Source organism: Megalobrama amblycephala, linkage group LG9, assembly GCF_018812025.1.
Source record: "Megalobrama amblycephala isolate DHTTF-2021 linkage group LG9, ASM1881202v1, whole genome shotgun sequence".
In the NCBI taxonomy this organism is placed as follows: Eukaryota; Metazoa; Chordata; class Actinopteri; order Cypriniformes; family Xenocyprididae; genus Megalobrama; species Megalobrama amblycephala.
The window spans coordinates 39,580,287-39,604,937 of NC_063052.1; the positions used below are offsets into that span (position 1 = coordinate 39,580,287).

The window sequence follows — 24,651 nt, forward strand, 5'->3', positions numbered from 1 at the left end:
CGATTTTTAGGTTCTGGAGACTCTAGGACATGGACATTTGGCACTAAAGAAGGGGTAAGAAACACAATCGAATGCTTCATTTTTACATGAATTCTAAAATGTTATAAACAAATCTTAAAAAAAAAAGAAAGAAATTAAAAAAGAAAGAAATTAAAACTTTAAAAAAAAAAAGACCTTCTTGAGATATTCTGGCTGTTTGCTGTTGATAGATGTCCACCAAAACCTTCTTAAATGCTGAGATTGAAATGTCTTCAAAAGACAGATGAGTGTGTTGAGTGAAGCTGGGAACGTCTTCAAATGTGGGTAAAACACACACAGACTGAAAGCTCTGAAATGAGACAAATAATAATCTCAGACAGTTCGTGAAACACATCAGATCTTTTCCAGAACATAAAAAAAGCACAGCACAATAGTGTTTCATTTTATGGATAGTTCTCAACATTTTTGCATCATTACCTTCAGACACTGGATCATGATCATCAGTGATCAGAAGTTTCTCAATTCTCTTGCTTGTCTTTTTCTGAGTTCTGTCAGCTCTTGATCCAGATGTTTGTGAAGTTCCTCTGCTCGATCTATCTCAGTCTTCTCCTGAGCTCTGATCTGCTCTTTAATCTCAGAGTGCTTCTTCTCAAGAGAGCAGATGAGCTCAGTGAAGACCTTCTCAATGTCCTCCATGGTCTCTAGAGCTGAACTCTATCAGAGACACAAAGATCTGATCATGCAGACAGGAACAACAGCCTGTATTTCAATGAAATTACTCCATTATCATAAATCTTGTCTTGAAATCAAAACAGTGATCATGCATAGCCTATCCATGGGTTTCATGTGACGTTGCTGTATTTTATCGCCGCCATTTTTGTGTCCGGTCACAGCTGCGTGACCTGTTTAAGTCTATGGTGACAGCAGCTACAACTACCAGAGGACTACCCCAAACTACAATTTTATTTGATCCCAAAGGAGTCAGGTTGGCGGAATTGTTGGCTTCAATCAGAAGGGACCACACCGCTGGCAGCCAAACAGCAATGCACAACATTAATAACTGCTGGGACTGTAATTTACATAACATTCATAACGAGAATGATGTTGTAATAAAACATTGTGAATTCTCTATGTTGTTGTTTCAGCGTGTTGTTGTGGGAAGAGCGCGTCTACTGGAGTTAAACATCTGATTAGCACATAACTTAGTTCAAGCTTCACTTGTGCAAATACTAGTTGTAATATTATTTTTATTTTGTATAAATATCTGAATTATCTTATATAGGATGTGTTCCGTTGAGTTAATTAACCTTCAGTTTACGGGTTTTGATTCTCTTCAGCTTCAGTGTGCGCAGCTCAAACAGCAATGAAGTCATTAAAAATGTTTATACTGTAATATTAAAACTGCTGAAACCTCTTCAACAAGTTGTCCTCATCATCACTTTGATGTGTTAAAATCAACTTGCAATCACGAACCCATTTCATTATCTTTAGTTAGATGCATTTAGTTAGATGCGCGCTGAAACACCCGTAAACTGAAGCGCTTTGCTAGAAGGTTAATTAACTCAACGGAACACATCCTATATAGGGTAATTCATATATGATTGTAACGGGGGCACGTCCTGATAATGCTGAGTTAGATGCGTTCCTGGGTCAACATATTTTGTTGATCCTGGAACAACATTCTAGTCTCTGAAAATTTAGTCTTAACCCTATTCCTACCCCTAAACCTAACCCTACCCATAAGTTATCCCAAAAATCAAAGGGAATTGATAGATGAATAACACTGATGTAGAAGCACCAATTCATGATTTTAAGCCTAAACTTGACATAATCTGTAAACTTGTCCCTCAAATCTGATTGGTTGATTTGAATGTTGTTCCAGGATCAACAAAAATGGAATATCAGGTTATGCGTAACGGGGCGTGTTTTAGGAACTACAAATCCCATCAGTCTCAGTTCTATAAAAGAAAGTGATGAGATTTGTTTTTCCACTTCCGCCCTTTGTTTTTCTGCTGACGATTTATGAATGGAAGTCGCGGCAGATCTAAGGTATGGCTGTTTGAGCGCTCGCACTGAAGCTAAAGATGATCATCAATACAATGAAGTGCTGCTCTGTAGTTGCCATCTCGGACACAAATATGGCGGCGGGCAAAGCGGAAGTGACGTCTTTGAAACCCATGGATTATCAGTCAAATGAACTGGTTGCTTGTCAATAAACCTTATTCAGAGCAGCGCCATGATGGGTATGAAAGTGAAGCAATGAGGGGATAGATTACCATGTAGATTACCATGGCATCCACTGTAACAAGCAGTATAAAGCTCCTAGATCAGTTATAATTTTTCTCAGCTCATGTTGGGAATGTTTTGTCAACTGAAACTTCTTGGAAAGATATTTTTTGCAGTGTTTCGTCAGCATAACAATCCAAAAACACATTAAATAACAGTACAACTCACTGAAGAGATGAGTCCATCCCTCACAGCCTCACAATCATTCCCATTAAAAATTAAAGATGGCGCTGCTGTGAATAAGGTCTATAGTGGATTAGCTTTCCAATTATTTGGAAACGCACACTGCATGCATAAAGTTTTTTTGTGTGTGTGTGTGCACATGTATATATGTATGTTTCTGATATTGTTTTTCCACTGCAAATGTCATTTAAAATTTCCTGTAGGATTCTGTAATAATATGTCACTTTTACAAGCACTGTAAACATCACTGGCATCTTCTTATACTCACTTTAAAAGACTTCACAGCTTCACTAATTTCCCGCTGACCTCTCTCTCGCTCCTGGATCAGCTTCTGACACGCCAACTTTATCTCCTTTAACTCTTTCTGAGGATGTTAACATAAAAAAAAATCAATATTAAAAAATTAAAGTAGAAATATACACCTTACCAATCTCATCTTGTAATTATTAAATATCAAATTAAAAAATTCATAGTGAGGTAATGAGGAAGTAAGATTACAAACCCGATTCCAAAAAAGTTGGGACACTGTACAAATTGTGAATAAAAAAGGAATGCAATTGTAATAAGATTCAGTTCAAGTTCGTAGAGAAGGAAGAGGACAGGGTCGGCTTTGACTACTGACTGAGCTTTTATTTCATATAACAAAACTCCAACAAAGAGTCTGTGCAACGCACAACAAATAATCCACATCCGAAGAAGGGCTTCACTCCAGTAAGGATCTCCCAGATCAGTCCAAAAGGTTCTCAGTCAGTAGTCCCTCTCTCTCTCCCACACTCCTGCTTCTCCTGGCGTTTTATCCCATCTCCGCGCCAATTACTAGAATGAGAAACAGGTGTTCGTGATTTGCATTTAACCCACTCACTCACCATGCGTCTCCCAACGCTCTCTCCTGTTGCAGACTTAGCTGAACCAAGCCCCCCTCGCCACAGCAATAATTTACAAATCTCATAAACTTATATTTTATTCACAATAGAATATAGATAACATATCAAACGTTGAAAGTGAGACATTTTGAAATGTCATGCCAAATATTGGCTCATTTTGGATTTCATGAGAGATACACATTCCAAAAAAGTTGGGACAGGTAGCAATAAGAGGCCGGAAAAGTTAAATGTACATATAAGGAACAGCTGGAGGACCAATTTGCAACTTATTAGGTCAATTGGCAACATTGATTGGGTATAAAAAGAGCCTCTCAGAGTGGCAGTGTCTCTCAGAAGTCAAGATGGGCAGAGGATCACCAATTCCCCCAATGCTGCAGTGAAAAATAGTGGAGCAATATCAGAAAGGAGTTTCTCAGAGAAAAACTGCAAAAGAGTTTGAAGTTATCATCATCTACAGTGCATAATATCATCCAAAGATTCAGAGAATCTGGAAAAATCTCTGTGCGTAAGGGTCAAGGCCAGAAAACCATACTGGATGCCCGTGATCTTCAGGCCCTTAGACGGCACTGCATCACATACAGGAATGCTACTGTAATGGAAATCACAACATGGACTCAGGAATACTTCCAGAAAACATTGTCGGTGAACACAATCCACTGTGCCATTCGCTGTTGCCGGCTGTAACACGGTTCATAGATGTGGGTAGAAGGAGGCGGGAACTGGCGAACATTCAACAAAACTTTAATTAAAAATAAACAAAGAACAAAACGAAAGCAATGCCGGCAGACCCTCGCGGACGTCTGCCGGCCACACAAACATAATAAAACATAAAATAAAGTCCAGGCCTGGTCCTCTCTCGTCTTCACGGTCGTCGCTCCTCCTTTTATGCCTCGGAGCTCCTCCGTGAGAGACTCGAGGCCGGCGCGCCTCGCAGGTGATGCTCATTATACTCGCGCCACCGGCCTCGCGCCGTTTCCTCACGGCTCTCGCCCGCCCTGCTCGTCACTCGGCTAAAACTCTACAGGTCAAAAAAGAAGCCATATCTAAACATCTAAACGCAGGCGTTTTCTCTGGGCCAAGGCTCATTTAAAATGGACTGTGGCAAAGTGGAAAACTGTTCTGTGGTCAGGCGAATCACAATTTGAAGTTCTTTTTGGAAAACTGGGACGCCATGTCATCCGGACTAAAGAGGACAAGGACAACCCAAGTTGTTATCAGCGCTCAGTTCAGAAGCCTTCATCTCTGATGGTATGGGGTTGCATGAGTGCGTGTGGCAGGGGCAGCTTACACATCTGGAAAGGCACCATCAATGCTGAAAGGTATATCCAAGTTCTAGAACAACATATGATCCCATCCAGACGTCGTCTCTTTCAGGGAAGACCTTGCATTTTCCAACATGACAATGCCAGACTACATACTGCATCAATTACAAAATCATGGCTGCTTAGAAGAAGGATTCGGGTTCTGAAATGGCCAGCCTGCAGTCCAGATCTTTCACCCATAGAAAACATTTGGCGCATCATAAAGAGGAAGATGCGACAAAGAAGAACTAAGACAGTTGAGCAACTAGAAGCCTGTATTAGACAAGAATGGGACAACATTCCTATTCCTAAACTTGAGCAGCTTGTCTCCTCAGTCCCCAGACGTTTGCAGACTGTTATAAAAAGAAGAGGGGATGCCACACAGTGGTAAACATGGCCTTGTCCCAACTTTTTTGAGATGTGTTGATGCCATGAAATTTAAAATCAACTTATTTTTCCCTTAAAATGATACATTTTCTCAGTTTAAACATTTGATATGTCATCTATGTTGTATTCTGAATAAAATAATGAAATTTGAAACTTCCACATCATTGCATTCTGTTTTTATTCACAATTTGTACAGTGTCCCAACTTTTTTGGAATCAGGTTTGTATTTTCCCCGGTAATTTAAGTTAGTAATTAAAAACAAATAAATAAATAACTTTGATTAATATTATAAACTCAAAAATTATATTAAAATAAATGACAACTACCTGCAATTATGAGCATTTATTACCTTTTTACTAGCCCATTCAGAATCCACAGACACCACACTGTGGTTTTTATGACTGTCAATCATACACAAGTTACAAATGCATTGATGATCTTCCTGACAGTAAATCTCCAGAGGTTTCCCATGACTGTGGCAGATGTTCTCCTGAATGTTTCTGGAAGCTTCGACTAGTTTGTGCTTCATAAACGCAGGAGATTCATAGTGAAGCTGCAGGTGAGTTTGACAGAAGGAGGCCAAGCACTGCAGACAGGACTTTACAGCTCTGTTCTTCTCTGTAGTGCAAACATCACACTCCACAGCAGCCGTTTGTAGGGACGTCTTCTGCAGCGTCTCCATCATCTCAGCTATCAGAGTGTTCTTCTTCAGTAGAGGTCTCTGACTGAAGCTCTCTCTGCATTGGGGACAGCGGTACGGCGGCCCCTGCTCCTTCTGGCCCCAGTAGTCAGTAATACAGCTCATACAGTAACTGTGTCCACAGGGAATCGTCACCGGCTCCTTCAGAGGATCCAAACAGACTGAACAGCTGAACTGATCCACATACTGACTCGCTGCAGATTCGGCCATTTCTTTGCAGTGTTCAAAGATGAACAGATTCTCAGTCTCTGTCCTGTAATAAGGGCTGTTTTGCCAAGAAAAGCAACATTATTTGTCAAATGTTATTTTTCACATTGGTGAAAGTATGAATACTGTAAAGATTTCACAAAGTCCAAGTATCTAACCAAAAAATAGTTTGAGAGAAGCCTAATCACAATGTTTTCATATATTTAACTGAAGAAAAAAAAAACTGCAGCTGCTAATTAAATGCTGTTCATATATGCTTTCAATTGAACTTAACTTGTATTTATCCAGAAGTCTTTTTAGTCATGATCACCATAGATATACATAATAAAGGCTAGATGTCTTACGGCGGAGTCTCTAACGTCATACCCGGCGGCCATCTTGTCACAGGCCAGCTTTCTGGCGGGCTCTGTGGTACCTGATGTAAGGCGAGTGATCTGCACTAACACAAATACACTTATCTCGCTGAAATCTTGACGGATTTACAAATGGTTTGGTTTCTTACAAACGTTATTAACGTGGCTATAATTCTGAATGCTTGAACATGTTGAAATTGCAGCTTTTCTTTTCGAAAAATGACTTAATCGTGCAGCATAGTTGTGTATCACGGCTACTTGCGCAAGTTATCAAGGCTGAGACCACAATCGAGCTGTTCAATTATAGAGGTTTACTGACACCAATAATGATTTTATGACACCTAATCTTTTGTCTAAATTACAATCTTTGTGGATGTGGTTGTAGTTATTAGCTGGCTAATAACAAGAATCTGTGAGTGAGACCTAGTATTTACAGTTTATCTGCTACCCAGCAATTTTACATCAGTGGTAGAGGCAGAATTGCTCTTTCTTTTCAATATAACTTAAGTTGCACATGATTTCCAATCGGTTTGGTTTGTTAAAAACATCTTACATTATGATACAGGAAATTGCTGGCTTTATAGGAGACGATGCCAGACTTTTGTGCAGCCTACAGATGCTCCAATCGCCGTATCAAAACGAGAGCCCGTGGGATCACCTTTCACCTGTAAGATATGACAATATTATGATTATATTTGGGATAATCGTTAGTTACTTAGTGGATGTATGTACAGTACAGGTCCTGTTACACTGACTATGGAGTTGAGTTTGCAACGAACACAAATAACTTATCTGCCCTGCCAACACACCCATGTGGGGCCCATAAGGGTTGGATATGGGCTGGTGAGTGGGCCCCATCTGGGCTGCCCAGATGGGGCCCAGTTAGTTTTGTCCGGGGGTTCCATGGTGGCCCCATGTGGGCAAGCCCAGATGGGCTGAAGTTGGGCTTCACATGGGCCCTAGCTAAAACCCACACGGGCAACCCAGGTTTCTCCTATATGGGGCCCACACTTACCTGGGCCCCATGTGGGCTGCTCATGGGCCCCTGCTATTCTACCCATAAGGGTAATAACCATTATTATGGGCTAACAAATTCATTTTTGGGGACTTATTTTACAGTCAGCCCATACAGTTCTGTAACCCGTGTTCATATTTTTTTACACAGCCAATTTTACCGGGTCTGGTGGACCCACCACATTATTAGGCTTTTAAATCAATACAGCCATAACAATTCATGTAAAAAATACTTGACAAATGTTTACTTTAGCTATTTACCCCTGTGAGATCGCATTTATGATCGTTTGTTTTTTGTGAGAAACCAAGGAAATTCAATAAAAATAAAAAATAGAAAAGATTTTATCATTATTAGTGATAATTTCTTAGAACTTAATCAGAATAGGTGAAAATGTTTGAAATGTAACAATTTTGTAACTTTGTGTGGGAATAGCAGGTGCAGAAAGACAACACTCCCGCACTCAGACGGCCAATGAGTTTGTGTTAGAAAAAATAATAAATAGCATATTTTTTCTTTTAGCAACCTTTAAAATGGGTCCCAAAGACCCAAACACCTTGGATTAAATGAGCTACAATAATAACAAGACCAGTAATACAATTAATTACCTTTTTATTTAAATAAAATGAAGAAAAACATTAAGAAAACTCTCATTAAGAAAACTTTTGCTCAGTGTTCCCTCACTGTTAGAGACAGGATTAGCTACTTTCCACCTCAAATGAACCCAAAGCCTGAAGTCCTTGTTAAGGGGTTGCCTGTCGGGCCTGTCTATTACCCCCTTCTATGACCGCCTTCTCTGCAGCTTTACAGGTGATTTGGCTGGTCATGGTGCTTTTCTTTAAGCCTCCTGCAAGAAACAAATATAACGGTCACTTACTTTATATGTGCCAACACAACTCTCAGCCAGGACTGTAAAGACCACTATGTAAAGAAAAGTGCTACATAAATTAAGATTATTATTAGAACTACACACATACTCTTAAACACACAAGTTAGGCAACTTACTTGCAACTCCATACACAGTGGCTACGTTTACATGCACCAATTTTCACCAATCCGAATGAATTGAATCTGATTGCAGATCTGTTTACATGTACTCTAAACATTGTAATCTGATTCAAATATCCGTTTATATGTGTTTTATATACATTTTGATTAAAACGTTTGTGCACGCACTGTGCGTGTGTGACGTCATATCAGTCACACATGCGGTAACCCAGGTTGCGTCAACAGACGATTATCATGTCTCGACGATAGCAAGAGATATTGTCAACAGCTTCAAACCTTGGCAATATTAAGAGGATTTGGTATTTCCAATTAATGTAGGCCTGTTACATTTTTCTAGTCTTATTATAACTATTAGGTTCAGCTTCTTTTATTATTATATTAATATTATATGTGCTGTGAGAATAATAAAAGATTAGGCTATTAGCTATCTTTAAAAATGATTTAAATTTTTTTTAGGTCTATTATTACAATGAATTATAGCCTATAATTAAAATTATTTAGAGTGTATGCTATAATACTATTTCCTAACACTGCAGTCATCAGTGAAAATTAAGTGCAGCGTTACTTCAAGCACCGACTTAAAAAAAACTTCAAGCACCGACTTTGTGCACTGCGTAATGCGTGTCAACACTGCACTGCGCATGTGCCCCAGAGTCTTCTGAGAACGAATGAGAAAGTAGTCAGATTTAAGCGTTTACATGGTCATTTTTTGCTGTTGGATTGGATTAGAAAAGGAATAAACCACCCCTTCCAATCCGATCGAAATTTCATTCGGATCAAGCTCAGTCGGATCGATTAAGGTGTTTACATGAACGTCTTTCAATTTGATTGAGCCGTCTATCTAATTACAAATGGATTATTTGGGTGCAAGTAAACATAGCCAGTAAATAATGTTTATAACTTTGGGGTATTGTGACAGCTTTCTAGTCTCAGTACAACTTAAAACATTATCCACATGTACACCTACCATTACTTCATACAGTTTTAAGGCCTTGAACTCTCTCTTCCCGTTTCGGCCCACAAAGTTGTACTGCCAGTTGGATGGAGGCCATGGAGGTGTCAGCAGAGATCTGAGGGTGGATGGAGCCCGGTGGAGGTGTCGGCACAGATCAGAGGGTGGATGCAGCCGGTGCGCTGTAAAAAAAAACAAAACAAAAAAAAAAACACAACTTTGAAATGAATAATTTTGTTGTGTTGGTTCAGCAAAAATCCACACTGTAAAAATCTTGTACAACAAAAAAATATTTTAATACACACACACACACATATATATATATATATATATATATATATATATATATATATATATATATATATAAATTAAATTCTTAAGTACTTCTGTATCCAATAGACATTAAATGTTGAATTGGCTCAACTACAAAAGATTTGGTACAGAATAGTTTTCTCCAGAAAACAAATAATGTCAAGTTGACTTCTTTTTTTTATAGTGGAGATGATGACCTGAGGGTGGATGGAGGTGTAGGCCTGATGGGGCTCATCCTCACTGGACAAAATCACTCGCCTAGAAATCTATAATATACAAGCACAATCAATGAGTTTAAGTGTTTTAAAAACAGTTGGTTAAAAAATATATACATAAAAAATATATACATCTCTGGTATCTACACTCTAGATACCAGAGAGACCCTCACATTGATCCTTAACATCTGTTCCAACACCCCATGCTCCCTTCAGGCATGCACACATCCATTTGTATACATCTCTTTTCCCCTCAAAACGTGACTGTTACTTTTATTAACTGATTACATTTAATATTATTTATTTCTTAATCGTATATCTGTTGTCTACCTCCCTCGTTTTGACAGCTTTGAGCCAAATACACTTAACAAAACTCCCACAAAACATGTCCTTCCTGTGTCATTGGGAAATTTTTCACCATCCATTTAGTAGTAGTAATTCAAATAGCCTCACCTCTTTCTGCGCTTCCCCCTTCCCATATTCTCTGTAGAATCGGACTTGGTTGGTACATCTGTGTTCTGTTCATACTCGACTAATTTTGTGCAGGCAATTTCATACGTTGCTGTGGGAAACAGAGTGGCAATTAGTTTCATCCAGAGCAAATTTTACATTTCTAATGACACCCACAACCTACAAACAAAATATATATATTAAATTAATTATTATCAGTAAGTGTATAATATTTAAAACATTGAAATAAATGAATAAACTTTTAATAGTAATAGAAGATAACTACTTCTCTTGTCAGAGAAGAGTCAACATTTTTTGAGTGCACACCCACAAAATTGTCCGAATGCGCAACGTGCAACATGGATTGGGTCTTCTGACCTTTTGATTTTGATTAATATGTGAAATATGAGAGAGTTAAGACAGTGCTTATTTTGAAGACAGAGAGAGGGGCGGGGGAGGGGCTCTCTGCTCGTTCTCTCTGTCACTCATTTAACATGCGCAGCAGGCATCTACATCACTCATAGATCACAATAACTGATCAAACCGGGCTTTGGCGGGATAAAAATTTGTTTTGTCGGCCGCTAAAAAAATAAACGCAGGAAAACCCTGTTAACGTTGGTGATTTACGGTAGAAATCTAAAGGCACAAGTTGACAAAATATAATGAAATAACCACCTTAATGTGTAATGTTGACAATTTTTTTTTTATTTTGACATGAAAGCTTACATGTTAAGGGAGCAAACTGGTTCAAAATCTCAAAATTGATCACTGCATAAAAAACCGATGTTTTCACCTGCCGTGTCTCGAAGTGCAGCAGAGTGCACGCGATGCAAATCATGGCGGGGATATGTGCCTTAATTGGCACGACACCCTATCCGATAAAACTTTGCTGACATTCACATGGACTTTCATCAGTGTTTTTGCTTTAACTGTAAATGCAACAAGTGCAAATATTAAAATTCCACCAGCTGGTAAAAGCGGAGAAATGGGCATTTTACAGCCTTTTTAACAGCTTGCTAATACCTGTTCGACTGCCTTGCTAAGAAGTGTACAACCAAATACTTCTAAACAATATATTTAAGTCAACCACTCAAATAAGCTCAAATGCTACTGACTTAATAAATTAAAGTCGTCTGTTCAACGCTTTAACCAGGTTTAAGCTACATCTGCTAATGCACAAACATTTGCTAAAAGCTTTCCTCGTAACTAATACTTTCCAAAAAAGCTTTAGGTTAACATCATGCGGTAAAATCATCCCCAGTTTATTATACTCTTACCTGCCTTTTGTCCACACGACGACACCGGTGAACTCGAGGATCCTTAACGGACAGCAGACTACTGAAAAGGCGGCAAAGTTGTTGCTGGGCAGATTCTTTCGCTCGGCGATGGGGGTGGAGCTTTCCAGATGTGCGCTGCACAGAGTGCGCACTGCTTACGGTTTGAACATTTTGTGGGGAAACCGTACAAACTTGTCTTTTGAAACTCGTACAACGTTCTTAAGACAACTGTTTAGCTGCAGCCTGCAATTTGGCGCTCTAGCGATTAATAAACAGAATTCTTCTTGCGGAAGAACACTGCGGCCGGAGCTACTTCTCCTGTTTATATCTATGACGAGTCACGCAGGGACTTTGCTCCTCCGCAGCGATTCCTACTTGACCGGCCTGAAATAGTCCCAATATAAACACTTATTATAAATGTATAATGTTTCGGGGTAAGACAAAAACACGGTTAGGAAAATGGATTGTTAGATGGATGGATTGAAAATGAATGTTGTACATTTTCATTATAAAATTTTTGTAAATCTTAAAACACACAAAAAAGTTAGACAGCAGCTAATCTAATAAAATTTGTATAAAAAGTGGATCTAGCCCAGAGTCTATATTGTTAAAAATAGCATCCATGTCTGACAGTCTATTTTGAATGGAGCCCTTTAGCCTATCTACTGCCCATGTGGGGCCCAACAACAACAGCCCACCCTGAGCCCATGCCCAGCCGAAGCCCAACTAGCCCAAGCAAGGCCCATGTGGGCCCCAACTGGACGTGTTGCTGACTGTGACAAGATGGCCGCCAGGTGCGGACGTCGACCTCCATTGGCCAGCAGCGCGGACGAGACATAGATTATCTATCTATGATGATCAGCAGATAATAAGGTTATGTAGTTTCAATAGTGGACAACAAAACCCAAAAATAATCGTTTAGCAATGAGGTACAACATTTTGTTTTACCAGGTCTGTTACAAGTTACAGGAGTAAACACTCTGTACACATGCACAAATAACCTACAATTGCATTTTTAAAAGCGGTCAACATTATCTTATGAAGTTCTTACCTCGACAGAAATACAGCTCAAATGATTTGCTTTACACCAAAGAACAGCGCTGTGGATCTATTTCAAAGGCTGAGTCACTTGAGCTGCGTTCCATTCGACAGGGTTCCTACGCAGTGTTCACTGCTCCCTACTCCCTGAGCAGGGTAGATATAGTTGAAGTGGACTTCGCTGGCAATAATCGCTCATTTTGGACGCTCTGCAAACTTCATCGAAGAAAGTCATGACGGTGTCGCGCAGATTGTGATATAACATAAATAAATAAATAGATATAATTTACTTTCGAATTTAAGATTGACTCTATAACAGATTTGAAGCTGTAACGGTCATGCCATATGAAAATAAATTCTCATTTGGTTAACTGTATAAAGGTATTTTTAATCCATGGTCTGGATCTCATCTCGTGCGCTTTCTTTCCACGCGCAGCCGCATAGTAAACACTTGGTAAATAAAGTAAAATAAAAAATGACAGAGCCTCAGCTGCTTTTCAACACTTTTGCTTTGTCATGCCTACAATAAAATATGCAAATGTAACACTCATCGCCATAACCATTCATAATTTAGTTCGTATTAGAATAACAAAATGTATTACTCAAAACGCATAAATTCCTCCATCGGAGAGCCGTTAAAAAACTCTTTCAACGGCTCTTTTTTTTTTTTTTCTTTCAATGGCGCTCCATCGTAGTTCTGAATGGTGACGCGGTGCGCAATGACAGTTGGGTAATTTTACCTCTCTACTTCCTCTGAAGTGATGTATCGATGTTTCCTATCCCTATGCCATTCGCAGTGCCCTTCGAACTGAACATGTTCGCTCCCTCCGGAATGGAATCTCACTTAAGATGGAGAAATACCCTGTGAAGTCCACTTCGCAGTCCACTTACGGTCGAATGGAACGCACCTTTGGAGTGAAGACTTATACTTCCTGGTTTTCAGCGCGTAAACAAAAATGGGCGTGTCCCAAAGAAGAGAGAGTTAATTAGAGAAAGAGAAATAAAACATTTATTTTCCCAATGTGATCGACTGCTGAACATTATTGAACTGCTAAAATAAACTTACACATTTACGATTTTTAGTTCAAGACTTGAATTCAGGTTGATTGGGACACTTTTTCTCAATGGCAAAAAGTGTACAAATCAACCTGAATTCACCCTAAACAAAAAATTGAAAATCATGAAAGCGGCTTATTTTGCCCATGACTTATCACAGATGACATCTGATTTCTGCATAGATCTATAGCTAAAATATGAAAAAATAAATTAAAGGTGCCCTTGATTCAAAAATTGAATTTACCTTGGCATAGTTAAATAACAAGAGTTCAGTACATGGAAATGACATACAGTGAGTTTCAAACTCCATTGTTTCCTCCTTCTTATATAAATCTCAAGAACAGGCGAATCTCAACATAACACCGACTGTTACGTAACAGTCGGGGTGTACGCCCCCAATATTTGCATAATGCCAGCCCATGATGTTCCCATAACTTCCCAACATTATAAAAGGCATTAGACAAGGGCAGCCAGTAGCGAAAAACAATAGCGAAAAATGGCAGATGGAGCAGTAATAACTGACATAATCCATGATAGCATGATATTTTTACTGATATTTGTAAATTGTCTTTCTAAATGTTTCGTTAGCATGTTGGTAATGTACTGTTAAATGTGGGTAAAGTTACCATTGTTTCTTACTGTATTCACGGAGACGAGCTGTCGCTATTTTCATTTTTTAAACACTTGCAGTCTGTATAATGCATAAACACAACTTCATTCTTTATAAATCTCTCCAACAGTGTAGCAGTAGCCATTAGCCACGGAGAATAGCCTCAAACTCACTCAGAATAAAACTTTAACATCCAAATAAATACTTTACTCACATAATTCGAAGCATGCATGCAGCATGCATGACGAACATCTTGTAAAGATCCATTTGAGGGTTATATTAGCTGTGTGAACTTTGTAAATGTGCTGTAATATAGTCGACAGCTCGTGTGGCAGGGAGCACGCGATTTAAGGGGGCGGCGCCGATTGTAAATCAGTGCGTTGTTAATGATGCCCCAAAATAGGCAGTTAAAAAAATTAATTAAAAAACATCTATGGGGTATTTTGAGCTGAAACTTAACAGACACATTCAGGAGACACCTTAGACTTATATTACATCTTGTGAAAGAACGTTCTTGGGCACCTTTAAATAAAAATAAATTAAATATTCTATGTAAATATATGTATTTTGACAATTTAGTTTAATAATTGAATGACAGACAAATTAAATGACAAAATCTCAGTCAAATAAATACTGAATGACACTACAGTTCTCTAAATTATAGTGTAACACGGTTCGTAGATGTAGGAAGGAGGAGGCGGGAACCGGCGAACGTTCAACAAAACTTTAATACCAAAATAAACAAAGAACAAAGCGAAAGTAATGCCGGCAGACCCTCGCGGACGTCTGCCGGCCACCAGTGTTGGTCACATTGCTTTAAAAAAGTAATTAGTTATAGTTACTAGTTACTTCTCACAAATAGTAACGGAGTTAGTAACTGAGTTACATCATTATAAAAGTAACTAATTACCAGGGAAAATAACTATTGCGTTACTTAAAAAAAATAAAATAAAAATATGCCAAATAAATTGAATGCCCCCAATATTACATATAAGTCTAAGAATAAATTATTCTTGATGCGACTCCTGACTCATGATCCGCTCTTGCTCACGACATGAAATTTCTCTGTACTGTGTTGGTAGCCATTAAAGAAAACGTAGTTTCATATTTATGTTTAAATAGTCCTATGTTATGTTTTAAATCCATTTATTCGATTATGAAAAGTTAGTGAACAGCATGAGTAAGATGCATCATAAGATATCACAAATATATCGGGAGACATGGAGTGGGTCAGATAAGATTTTTACCACTTCATTAAGTTTTGCTTTGTAGAAAGCCTTTCTTTAAAGTGAATTTCGTTTTGGAAAAATTGTATCTTAATTTTAATCAATGTTTCATCTACCAATTGCTTTGATTTAATATATAACAAGCAAATATAGCAGACAATAAAATCATGACATGGAGGCGTGGGCGCGATCACTGGCGCGTGAACTGGAGCGCGTCTTAAATGAACCGAAACTCAGAGGCTGCTTGCCTCGCAGACATGAGAAATATATCTATAGAATGTTTGAAATATCTACTTTAACGAAAATGAAGTTATTAAAAACGAAAAGAAAGAGGCTACTCTGATTATGTAGCCTAATCCGAATGAAATGTGCGTCATTTCTCTAGGCGCGTCCATATGAGCAGATGATCAGCAATGGGAATCAGCAATGTCAACTTCATCTTTGCAGCCGACACTGATTCAGAAAACATTACTTTATTAATAAACAATTAAAATGTCTCCTTACTGTTTTTGTCACACTCATAATCATTACTTTTGCCGGTTCTTTATGGCAATTATGCGTGTCATTGAGTGCTATATAGCCTATGTAAACGCTCCTTATTATGGTTTATTCTCTCCAGTATTTAAGAAATTAAATTAATATAAATGTGATTAGTCAACTAATAGCATAAATGAACAACTACTAGTCGACTAGAAAAAAACTCATTTCACATATTTTCGATCAAGCATCAAAAAGGGTATTCTGGTTTGAGCTCGCGCTTCGCGCGCATGCTCTGACAGACACACACACAGCGCATCGTAATTATTATCAGTTTAAAATTATATTTGTGTATGACTTACCGCAGCACACACCAGAGAAAAAAACTTTGCAGGTCCTATGGCTGAGAGAGAGCCTACTCGGATGAAAACCGCTTCAGTGAGCTCAATTATAGTAACGCGGCATTTTTTTTGTCAGTAACGGTAACGGCGTTGTAACGGGAGAAAAAGTAATTCGTTTGATTACTCGTTACTGAAAAAAGTAAAGGCGTTAGTAACGCCGTTTATTTATAACGCCGTTATTCCCATCACTGCCGGCCACACAAACATAATAAAACATAACGTAAAGTCCAGGCCTGGTCCTCTCTCGTCCTTCACTGACGTTGCTCCTCCTTTTATGCCTCCAGAGCTCCTCCGTGAGAGACTCGAGGCCGGCGCGCCTCGCAGGTGATGCTCATTATCACTCGCGTCACCGGCCTCGCGCCGTTCCCTCACGGCTCTCGCCCGCCCTGCTCGTCACATATAGCCTGTATTTTTAGCTAAAGGAATGTCATAATAGTAATAGAATAACAGATTCTTAAGACAATGTTTTCTAAAACAGCATCATTTCCACTTTGAAATTAATCAAAGGATCACTGTAATGTTATTAACACAAATGCCCCATTTGGACTTAGCTGGGAGGCCATCATCAGTGTCTGGAGAGTGTCTAACCCTGATCCAGACCCCAGCCTGTTACCACCACATTCAATGGACAGAGCCTCCCACAGACTGGAAGCTTCCTCTTGCCACAATGTGTGAGCCTATGCCCGAGGAAAGAAGGACAGCACCCACTGTCGCCCTGGAGCCAAAGCACCACAGAGTCTGAACAGGGGTGTGAGTCAGCATCACCGTCCATCGCCATGGGTGTCCTCATGGTGTTTCTTGTAACTTTATAAATAGCTTGATTAATTCGATCAAATACCTTAAAATCATATATAAAAAAAAATACTGTTGAATTGTGCCTATTATACTTACTAACCACTTCCTTCATTGAATATATGCATAAATCAGTGCCATGCTTCCTTTTAAAACCAAACTGATTATCTGTAGTTGAGTGTATCCATACATACGCTCAAATTATACTCACTAAGGCAGTTGGCCTTTAATTTTCCATACTAGATTAACGGTTTTATCTTCAATTACTGGCACTAATATAACTGTTAAAGGTGCCCTAGAACGTTCTTTCACAAGATGTAATATAAGTCTAAGGTGTCCCCTGAATGTGTCTGTGAAGTTTCAGCTCAAAATACCCTATAGATTTTTTTTAATTAATTTTTTTAACTGCCTATTTTGGGGCATCATTAACTATGCACCGATTCAGCGCATGGCCCCTTTAAATCTCGAGCTCCCTGCCCCCCGAGCTCTCGACTATAATACATTGTATTAACAAAGTTCACACAGCTAATATAACCCTCAAATGGATCTTTACAAGATGTTCGTCATGCATGCTGCATGCATGCTTCGGATCGTGTAAGTATAGTATTTATTTGGATTTATTTGGATTCTAAATGAGTTTGATAGTATGCGCCGTAAAGCTAACATTACACACTGTTGGAGAGATTTATAAAGAATGAAGTTATGTTTATAAATTATACAGACTGCAAGTGTTTAAAAATGAAAATAGCGACGGCTCTTGTCTCCGTGAATACAGTAAGAAACGATGGTAACTTTAACCACATTTAACAGTACATTAGCAACATGCTAACGAAACATTTAGAAAGACAATTTACAAATATCACTAAAAATATCATGTTATCATGGATCATGTCAGTTATTATTGCTCCATCTGCCATTTTCATCTGCCTGCCCTTGTCTAATGCCTTGAACATGGGCTGGCATATGCAAATATTGGGGTCATACATATGAATGATCCCGGCTATTACGTAACTGCCTGTGTTATGTTGAGATTCGCCTGTTTTCTGGAGGTCTTTTAAACAAATGAGATTTACATAAGAAGGAGGAAGCAATGGAGTTTGAAACTCAATGTATGTCTTTTCCATGTACTGAACTCTTGTTATTCAACTATGCCAAGGTAAATTCAATTTTTGATTCTAGGGCACCTTTAACATAGATTCAGGTAGTACACCGTGTATTAAAAATCCTGTAAAACACAAAGCAAGTAACATTAAAATGTTTTGGCTAGCATGCTTCAGATGTTCTGCTGCTATTAAATCAGGACCACATGCTTTATTAACTGCCAAGTTCTCAATAGCATAACTGACCTTAACAGGTCTAATAATCACACCATTACCATTTGGAACATGACTAACTTCAAATTCCTGTCTCTCTACACAATTAAAAATATCCACATAATATTTTCTTAAATTTTTTTCAACAAATTTCCTTATTGGCTTATTTGGTTATCTGTGTTAAATTATATATATATAAACATGATTTATATCTTTTTAATGGGAAATGTAACTTTGTAAAATTGAACAGCTCTTTTTCTAATATCTAAGGGATTCGACAAGACCCATTTCAGAACACAAAGCATAAATACATTTCTGACCATCCTTTTTTTCTAAATTGAAAAGTAAATTTGATGGCGAGTCCATTAACTTTCAGGCAATACATTTTTCTACTTTTTAATGGACTCCACAAAGATGGCATCTTTTATGGATTCTGCAAGTTCTTGTAACTAAATCTTCTAACTCACTCACTGAACCATTTATGTCTCTTGTGGCATTGTGAGTATATTGCTGACATAATTGTTTAAATTTGTACCTTCACAAAATCCCATCACTGCTGTAAGGTCAGGAAAGAAGATTTTATGGCATTAGCATGTGCCCAAAACTCTTTAAAAGCTTCTCTAAAAAGAGAATCACAAAGTAAATTATTATTGAAATGCCAATAAGCATTTTTTTTATCATTTTTTGCCACAATACATTTTATCAAACGATTATCAGACACGTACCGGAAATATTAAACAACCTCTAAACATTCTCAATTGAAGCTTAAATCCTCAAGCAATAACTTTAAAATGAATCCAATTATGACAAGAAAGTTATTAACACTTGTGTCACAGAGTTAGAAACAAGTAACATCAATTAACAAATGGGAAACGAAAGTTGGCGTCCATCGATACCAAACATGCTACTCATGTGATTTTGGTTAACCATAAATTTGCAACTTTGAAACATTAATACCAAAATAGTTCAAAACAGAGAATTAATATATAGAATAAAGCTTATAAAAGGAAAGTCATGAGAGGGGAAAATTGGATACACATTTATACATTTCTCAAGTGGTTATATATAGAATATATAGGATTAGATCGTAAAAGTTCTTATCAGTTTAAGAGAGAGTCTACTCGGATGAAAACGCTTCAGTGAGCTCAATTATAATAGAGCCGCATTTTATTGTCAGTAACGGTAACAGCGTTGTAACTGGGTAAAAAGTAATTTGTTTGATTACGCGTTACTGAAAAAAGTAACGCCGTTAGTAGCGCTGTTTATTTATAATGCCGTTATTCCCATCACTGGTAATAAACCATGAATTTCGATTAAAATGCCTTAACCTAATTGGCCTAATGTCTGAATGTGAATCTAATTAATTTAATTATTAAATGATGATTCCATGAATTATAATAATTTCTAAAATTAAATAATAAAAGCAACATTATGCCACTGACGGGTTTTCTGCACCAATTCCTATGGAGACTTCTGACCTCAAGAGTCTCACAATATATTTCACTTCAAAAAAAAAACAACCTCCATTCAAATCTACATTAATTACGTTGTCTACAAATTCCCTATAAAGATATACATATCTTTAATATCAAACATAAAACAAATCTACAAATCAGTCTTATCTGACAAAAAATTGATAATTTTCAGATTATTATATCAAAAAGTGGTGGAAATTTACCCTGAAGGCCTACTGTATATATATACACCACTGACCTTTTCCATTTGTGAATAGTTCAAGTAATTTATGGAATACATTCTGGTTTTATAATTGATCTTTTTTTCTGCTCTATGATCCTGACAGATGAACCTTGTCCATTTAGAAAAGCAGGGTATAAGGGTTCAGTGAAAGTGGTCTGGACTCTGTGAAGGAGAGTCATTGTGTCAGAGACGCTGTAGAAGGACAGAGTTCCTGCTCTGTGATCCAGATACACTCCTATTCTAGAGGTAGCAGGGATACGGACCTTTATTTTATCATGTATGAAACCGAAATGATGCTGATAATAGCCCAGTCTCCATGATTTTTTGTTGGAGCCAAGTCCACAGTCTTCACTGTTTCCTTTACGTCCAATTCCTTTGTAACAAACTGCTACAGCCCAATTTTTCCCACTGCACTCGACCTCCCAGTAACAGCGACCGTACAAACCCTCTCGACACAAGATGTAGGGAAACTCATCAAATCTCTCTGGGTGATCAGGATATTGCTGAGCTTCATCTGAACCCGATATTTTCCTGTTCTCTTCTGACAGTTCAAGGTTTTTGTGTGCTGTGTTTAGATCCAGGTGAAGTTCACAGAAATCTGAGGAGAAAAAAAAAATACTAAACAAAGTAAACTTTGTTTTCAAAATGGTCACATTGTTACAAATGATACTTATCAATAAATGATTTTCTTTGAAGATACCACAGTTGAACTTACACTGCAAAAAATCATTTTGTGTCTTTGGTTCTGGAGGCTTTACAACAGAGACATTTGACACTGAAGAGAAAATACATGATTAATGTGTTGGTTTAATGACAGTAATGACAAATTAATAGAACATATGAAAATATTCAGACCTTCTCGAGACATTTTGGCTGTTTGCAGTTGACAGACGTCCTCCAAAACCTCCTTAAACGCTGAGATTGAAATGTCTTTAAAAGACAGATGAGTGTGTTGAGTGAAGCTGGGAACATCTTCAAATGAAGGTAAAACACACTCAGACTGACAACTCTGAAATGAGAATAATAATTCAGACTTAATTTGGGAGATCTTTTCCAAAAAACAAAACAAAGAAACAATCATTGCACAATAGTGTTTGATTTTATGGACGGTTCTCAACATTTTTGCATCATTACCTTCAGACACTGGATCTGATCATCAGTAATCAGAAGTTTCTCAATCTCTGCTTGTCTTTTTCTGAGTTCTGTCAGCTCTTGATCCAGATGTTTGTGAAGTTCCTCTGCTCGATCTATCTCAGTCTTCTCCTGAGCTCTGATCTGCTCTTTAATCTCAGAGCGTTTCTTCTCAAGAGAGCAGATGAGCTCAGTGAAGACCTTCTCAATGTCCTCCATGGTCTCTAGAGCTGAACTCTGTCAGAGACACAAAGATCTGATCATGCAGACAGGAACATCAGCCTCCATGATACTCCATTATCATAAATCATGTCTTGAAATTAAAACAGAGAACTTTAATATTCTACTATCAGTCAAATGAACTGGTAAAATAAAAATGTTGCTTGTTTATAGCGGATTGGTTTTCCAATTATTTGCAAACATACATTATATCACTACAAAGAAGGGAAAGATAATGTATGGAAAAACAAAACAAAAAAAACCTTTTGCATGTGTAAAAATGACAATGGGAAACTTTCACATTTGCACCTTTTTTGGGTGTGTATGAGTGTGTTTTTGGTCTTGTTTTTCCCCTGCAAATGTCACTTAAGAATCTTCATTGGATTCTGTAATAATACGTCACTTTTAGAAACACTGTAAACATCACTGGCCTCTTCTGATAGTCACTTTAAAAGACTTCACAGCTTCTCTGAGTTCCCGCTGACCTCTCTCTCGCTCCTGGATCAGCTTCTGACACGCCACCTTTATCTCCTTTAACTCTTTCTGAGGATGTTAATATAAAAGGAGGAAGTAGGTTAATATCTCAGTAATTTAAATTGGTAAATAAAATAAATAACATTTACTAATATTATCAACTATAAATATTATCATAAATGACAACTACCTGAATTTATAAGCATTGATTACCTTTTTACTAGTCCATTCTGTATCCACAGACACCACGTTGTGTCCATTATGATTGTCAATCATACAGAAACAACAAATGCATTGATGATCATCCTGACAGTAAATCTCCAGAAGTCTCCCATGACTGAGGCAGATGTTCTCCTGAATGTTTCTGGAAGATTCGACTAGTTTGTGCTTCATAAACGCAGGAGATTCATAGTGAAGCTGCAGGTGAGTTTGACAGAAGGAGGCCAAGCACTGCAGACAGGACTTTACAGCTCTGTTCTTCTCTGTAGTGCAAACATCACACTCCACAGCAGCCGTTTGTAGGGACGTCTTCTGCAGCGTCTCCATCATCTCAGCTATCAGAGTGTTCTTCTTCAGTAGAGGTCTCTGACTGAAGCTCTCTCTGCATTGGGGACAGCGGTATGGCGGCCCCTGCTCCTTCTGGCCCCAGTAGTCAGTAATACAGCTCATACAGTAACTGTGTCCACAGGGAATCGTCACCGGCTCCTTCAGAGGATCCAAACAGACTGGACAGCTGAACTGATCCACATACTGACTCGCTGCAGATTCAGACATTTCTGAAGGAGTAGCCTATAAATATACATGTAAATCATTAATGAAAGAGAGCATGTATAAAAATCTACAAAATGCTTACAGTTTTGTGTATTAATATGAAAGAATCCTAAACTCTTCACCCGTAACCAGAAGAATAAACATAATACATCTACATTAACATATAATTATTATCAAACAAATACAGTAATATTTCAGTATTTTTTTTCAATGCAAGCAAGAAGACATTAAACCCTTTAGTTAAGGATTATATGACGTTCTTACCTGCTTTGACAGAATAACAAGTCAAATATTCCCTCCTTTAGCTTTAACCAAACTAGAAGAGTGTGGATCCTTAAGCAGAGGCTCGTGTCGCAGGGAAATAGGTTTCATTTCTCCTGAATCCACAAACTTCCTGGTTTTCAGTGTGCAGATGAGAGAGAGAGAGAATAAACATAATGCTTATGTGAAACCATAACTTTGCAGTTTTGATGCTCTACTCTCTGTACTTTGCTTAAAATCAGTATCTGTATCTCTTGACACCAATTATAAGACTAGATGAATGGTTTGTAATAACATACAGAAATTGTGTTTCTGTTTTAACAGCTTCTAACACACTTCCAGGGTTAGTTCATTTGCAACAAACCTTTCAGAAATCATTTCTTGTTTTAACATGATGCTTCTTGATTGTAAGAACAGCAGGTAACAGGTTTTCATTCAGCTGCTGTGGAGAAAACAATAATCACAGATAATCTCACATTTGATTTTCCCTTTATTTTATCATAATTACACATTACATTATTAATTATACATTAAACCAAAAATGACAGTGAAGGACAAGAGAGGACCAGGCCTGGACTATTTTGCATTATGTTTTGTTTATGTGTGTGCGGCAGTTGTTCGCAAGGGACTGTCACTTTTACTTTTGTTGTTTGTATATTTTGGAATTAAAGTTATGGTGAATGTTCGCCGGAAGGTGAACAGGTCGTAAGGTGGTCCAGCGATTTCTGGGGTTTGCCAATTTTTTTCAGGTGATTCCTTTTGGAATTTTAGCCAGAGATTGCCTTGCTGTTGACGAATCTTACCTCCACTCAAATGCATTTCTGTTGGTCAACCTCCAAGTTTAGGAGGCATTTGAAAACTTAAAGAGCCACATTGTTTGGATCCTATTCTCACCAACCCCGACCAGTCTCGTCAATTCATTGTGAAGGTGGATGCATAAGAAGTAGGAGTGGGAGTAATATTGTCCCAGAGATCACCTTCGGATGACAGAACACAGCCATGCGCTTTTTTTTTCTCATCGTCTCACCCCATTCCCCAGAACAGAATTATGACATCGGGAATAAGGAGTTACTGGCTGTTAAAGGGATAGTTCACCCAAAAATAAAAATTTAATGTTTATCTGCTTACCCCCAGGGCATCCAAGATGTAGGTGACTTTGTTTCTTCAGCAGAACATGATGATTTTTAACTCCAACCGCTGCTGTCTGTCAGTCAAATAATGGGAGTGAATGGGAACACAATCAATAAGAGTCGAAAAAACATGCACAGACGTTTTTTCGACTCTTATTGATTGTGTTCCCATTCACTCCCATTATTTGACTGACAGATAGCAGCGGTTGGAGTTAAAAATCATCATTTGTGTTCTACTGAAGAAACAAAGTCACCTATATCTTGGATGCGCTGGGGGTAAGCAGATAAACATTAAATTTTCATTTTTGGGTGAACTATCTCTTTAAGTTGGCACTGGAGGAGTGGCATCACTGGTTGGAGGGCGCGGGGTTCCATTTTTAGTTTGGACCAACCATAAGAACCATAAGAAGTCCCTGTAAAGTCATTTTAAAGTATGTATTCTGAGTTTGTCACACCGCGGAAAAATGTGTTATTAACCACCCAGCCAACTTTGAATGATTAAAAAAATCTGCAAGTAAATGAAATAAGTTATCAAAATCTCAAAAAAA

At 38.0% G+C, this 24,651-nt stretch overlaps 2 protein-coding genes across 2 annotated transcripts; both read right to left on the reverse strand.

The window, feature by feature from the left end:
- Window positions 1-486: 486 nt before the first annotated feature.
- On the reverse strand, window positions 487-6,938 carry LOC125276273 (E3 ubiquitin/ISG15 ligase TRIM25-like). Its single transcript, XM_048203773.1, has 4 exons — window positions 6,834-6,938; window positions 5,370-5,985; window positions 2,717-2,812; window positions 487-693 (listed from the first exon to the last, which is right to left on the reverse strand). The coding sequence occupies exons 2-4, from the start codon at window positions 5,928-5,930 to the stop codon at window positions 487-489; spliced, it is 864 nt and encodes a 287-aa protein (XP_048059730.1). The 5' UTR covers window positions 5,931-5,985; window positions 6,834-6,938.
- A 12,155-nt stretch (window positions 6,939-19,093) lies between these two features.
- Window positions 19,094-23,109, reverse strand: LOC125275866 (E3 ubiquitin/ISG15 ligase TRIM25-like). Its single transcript, XM_048203171.1, has 7 exons — window positions 22,977-23,109; window positions 22,155-22,730; window positions 21,915-22,010; window positions 21,252-21,485; window positions 20,973-21,126; window positions 20,833-20,892; window positions 19,094-20,715 (listed from the first exon to the last, which is right to left on the reverse strand). The coding sequence occupies exons 2-7, from the start codon at window positions 22,713-22,715 to the stop codon at window positions 20,162-20,164; spliced, it is 1,659 nt and encodes a 552-aa protein (XP_048059128.1). The 5' UTR covers window positions 22,716-22,730; window positions 22,977-23,109; the 3' UTR covers window positions 19,094-20,161.
- Window positions 23,110-24,651: the final 1,542 nt, after the last annotated feature.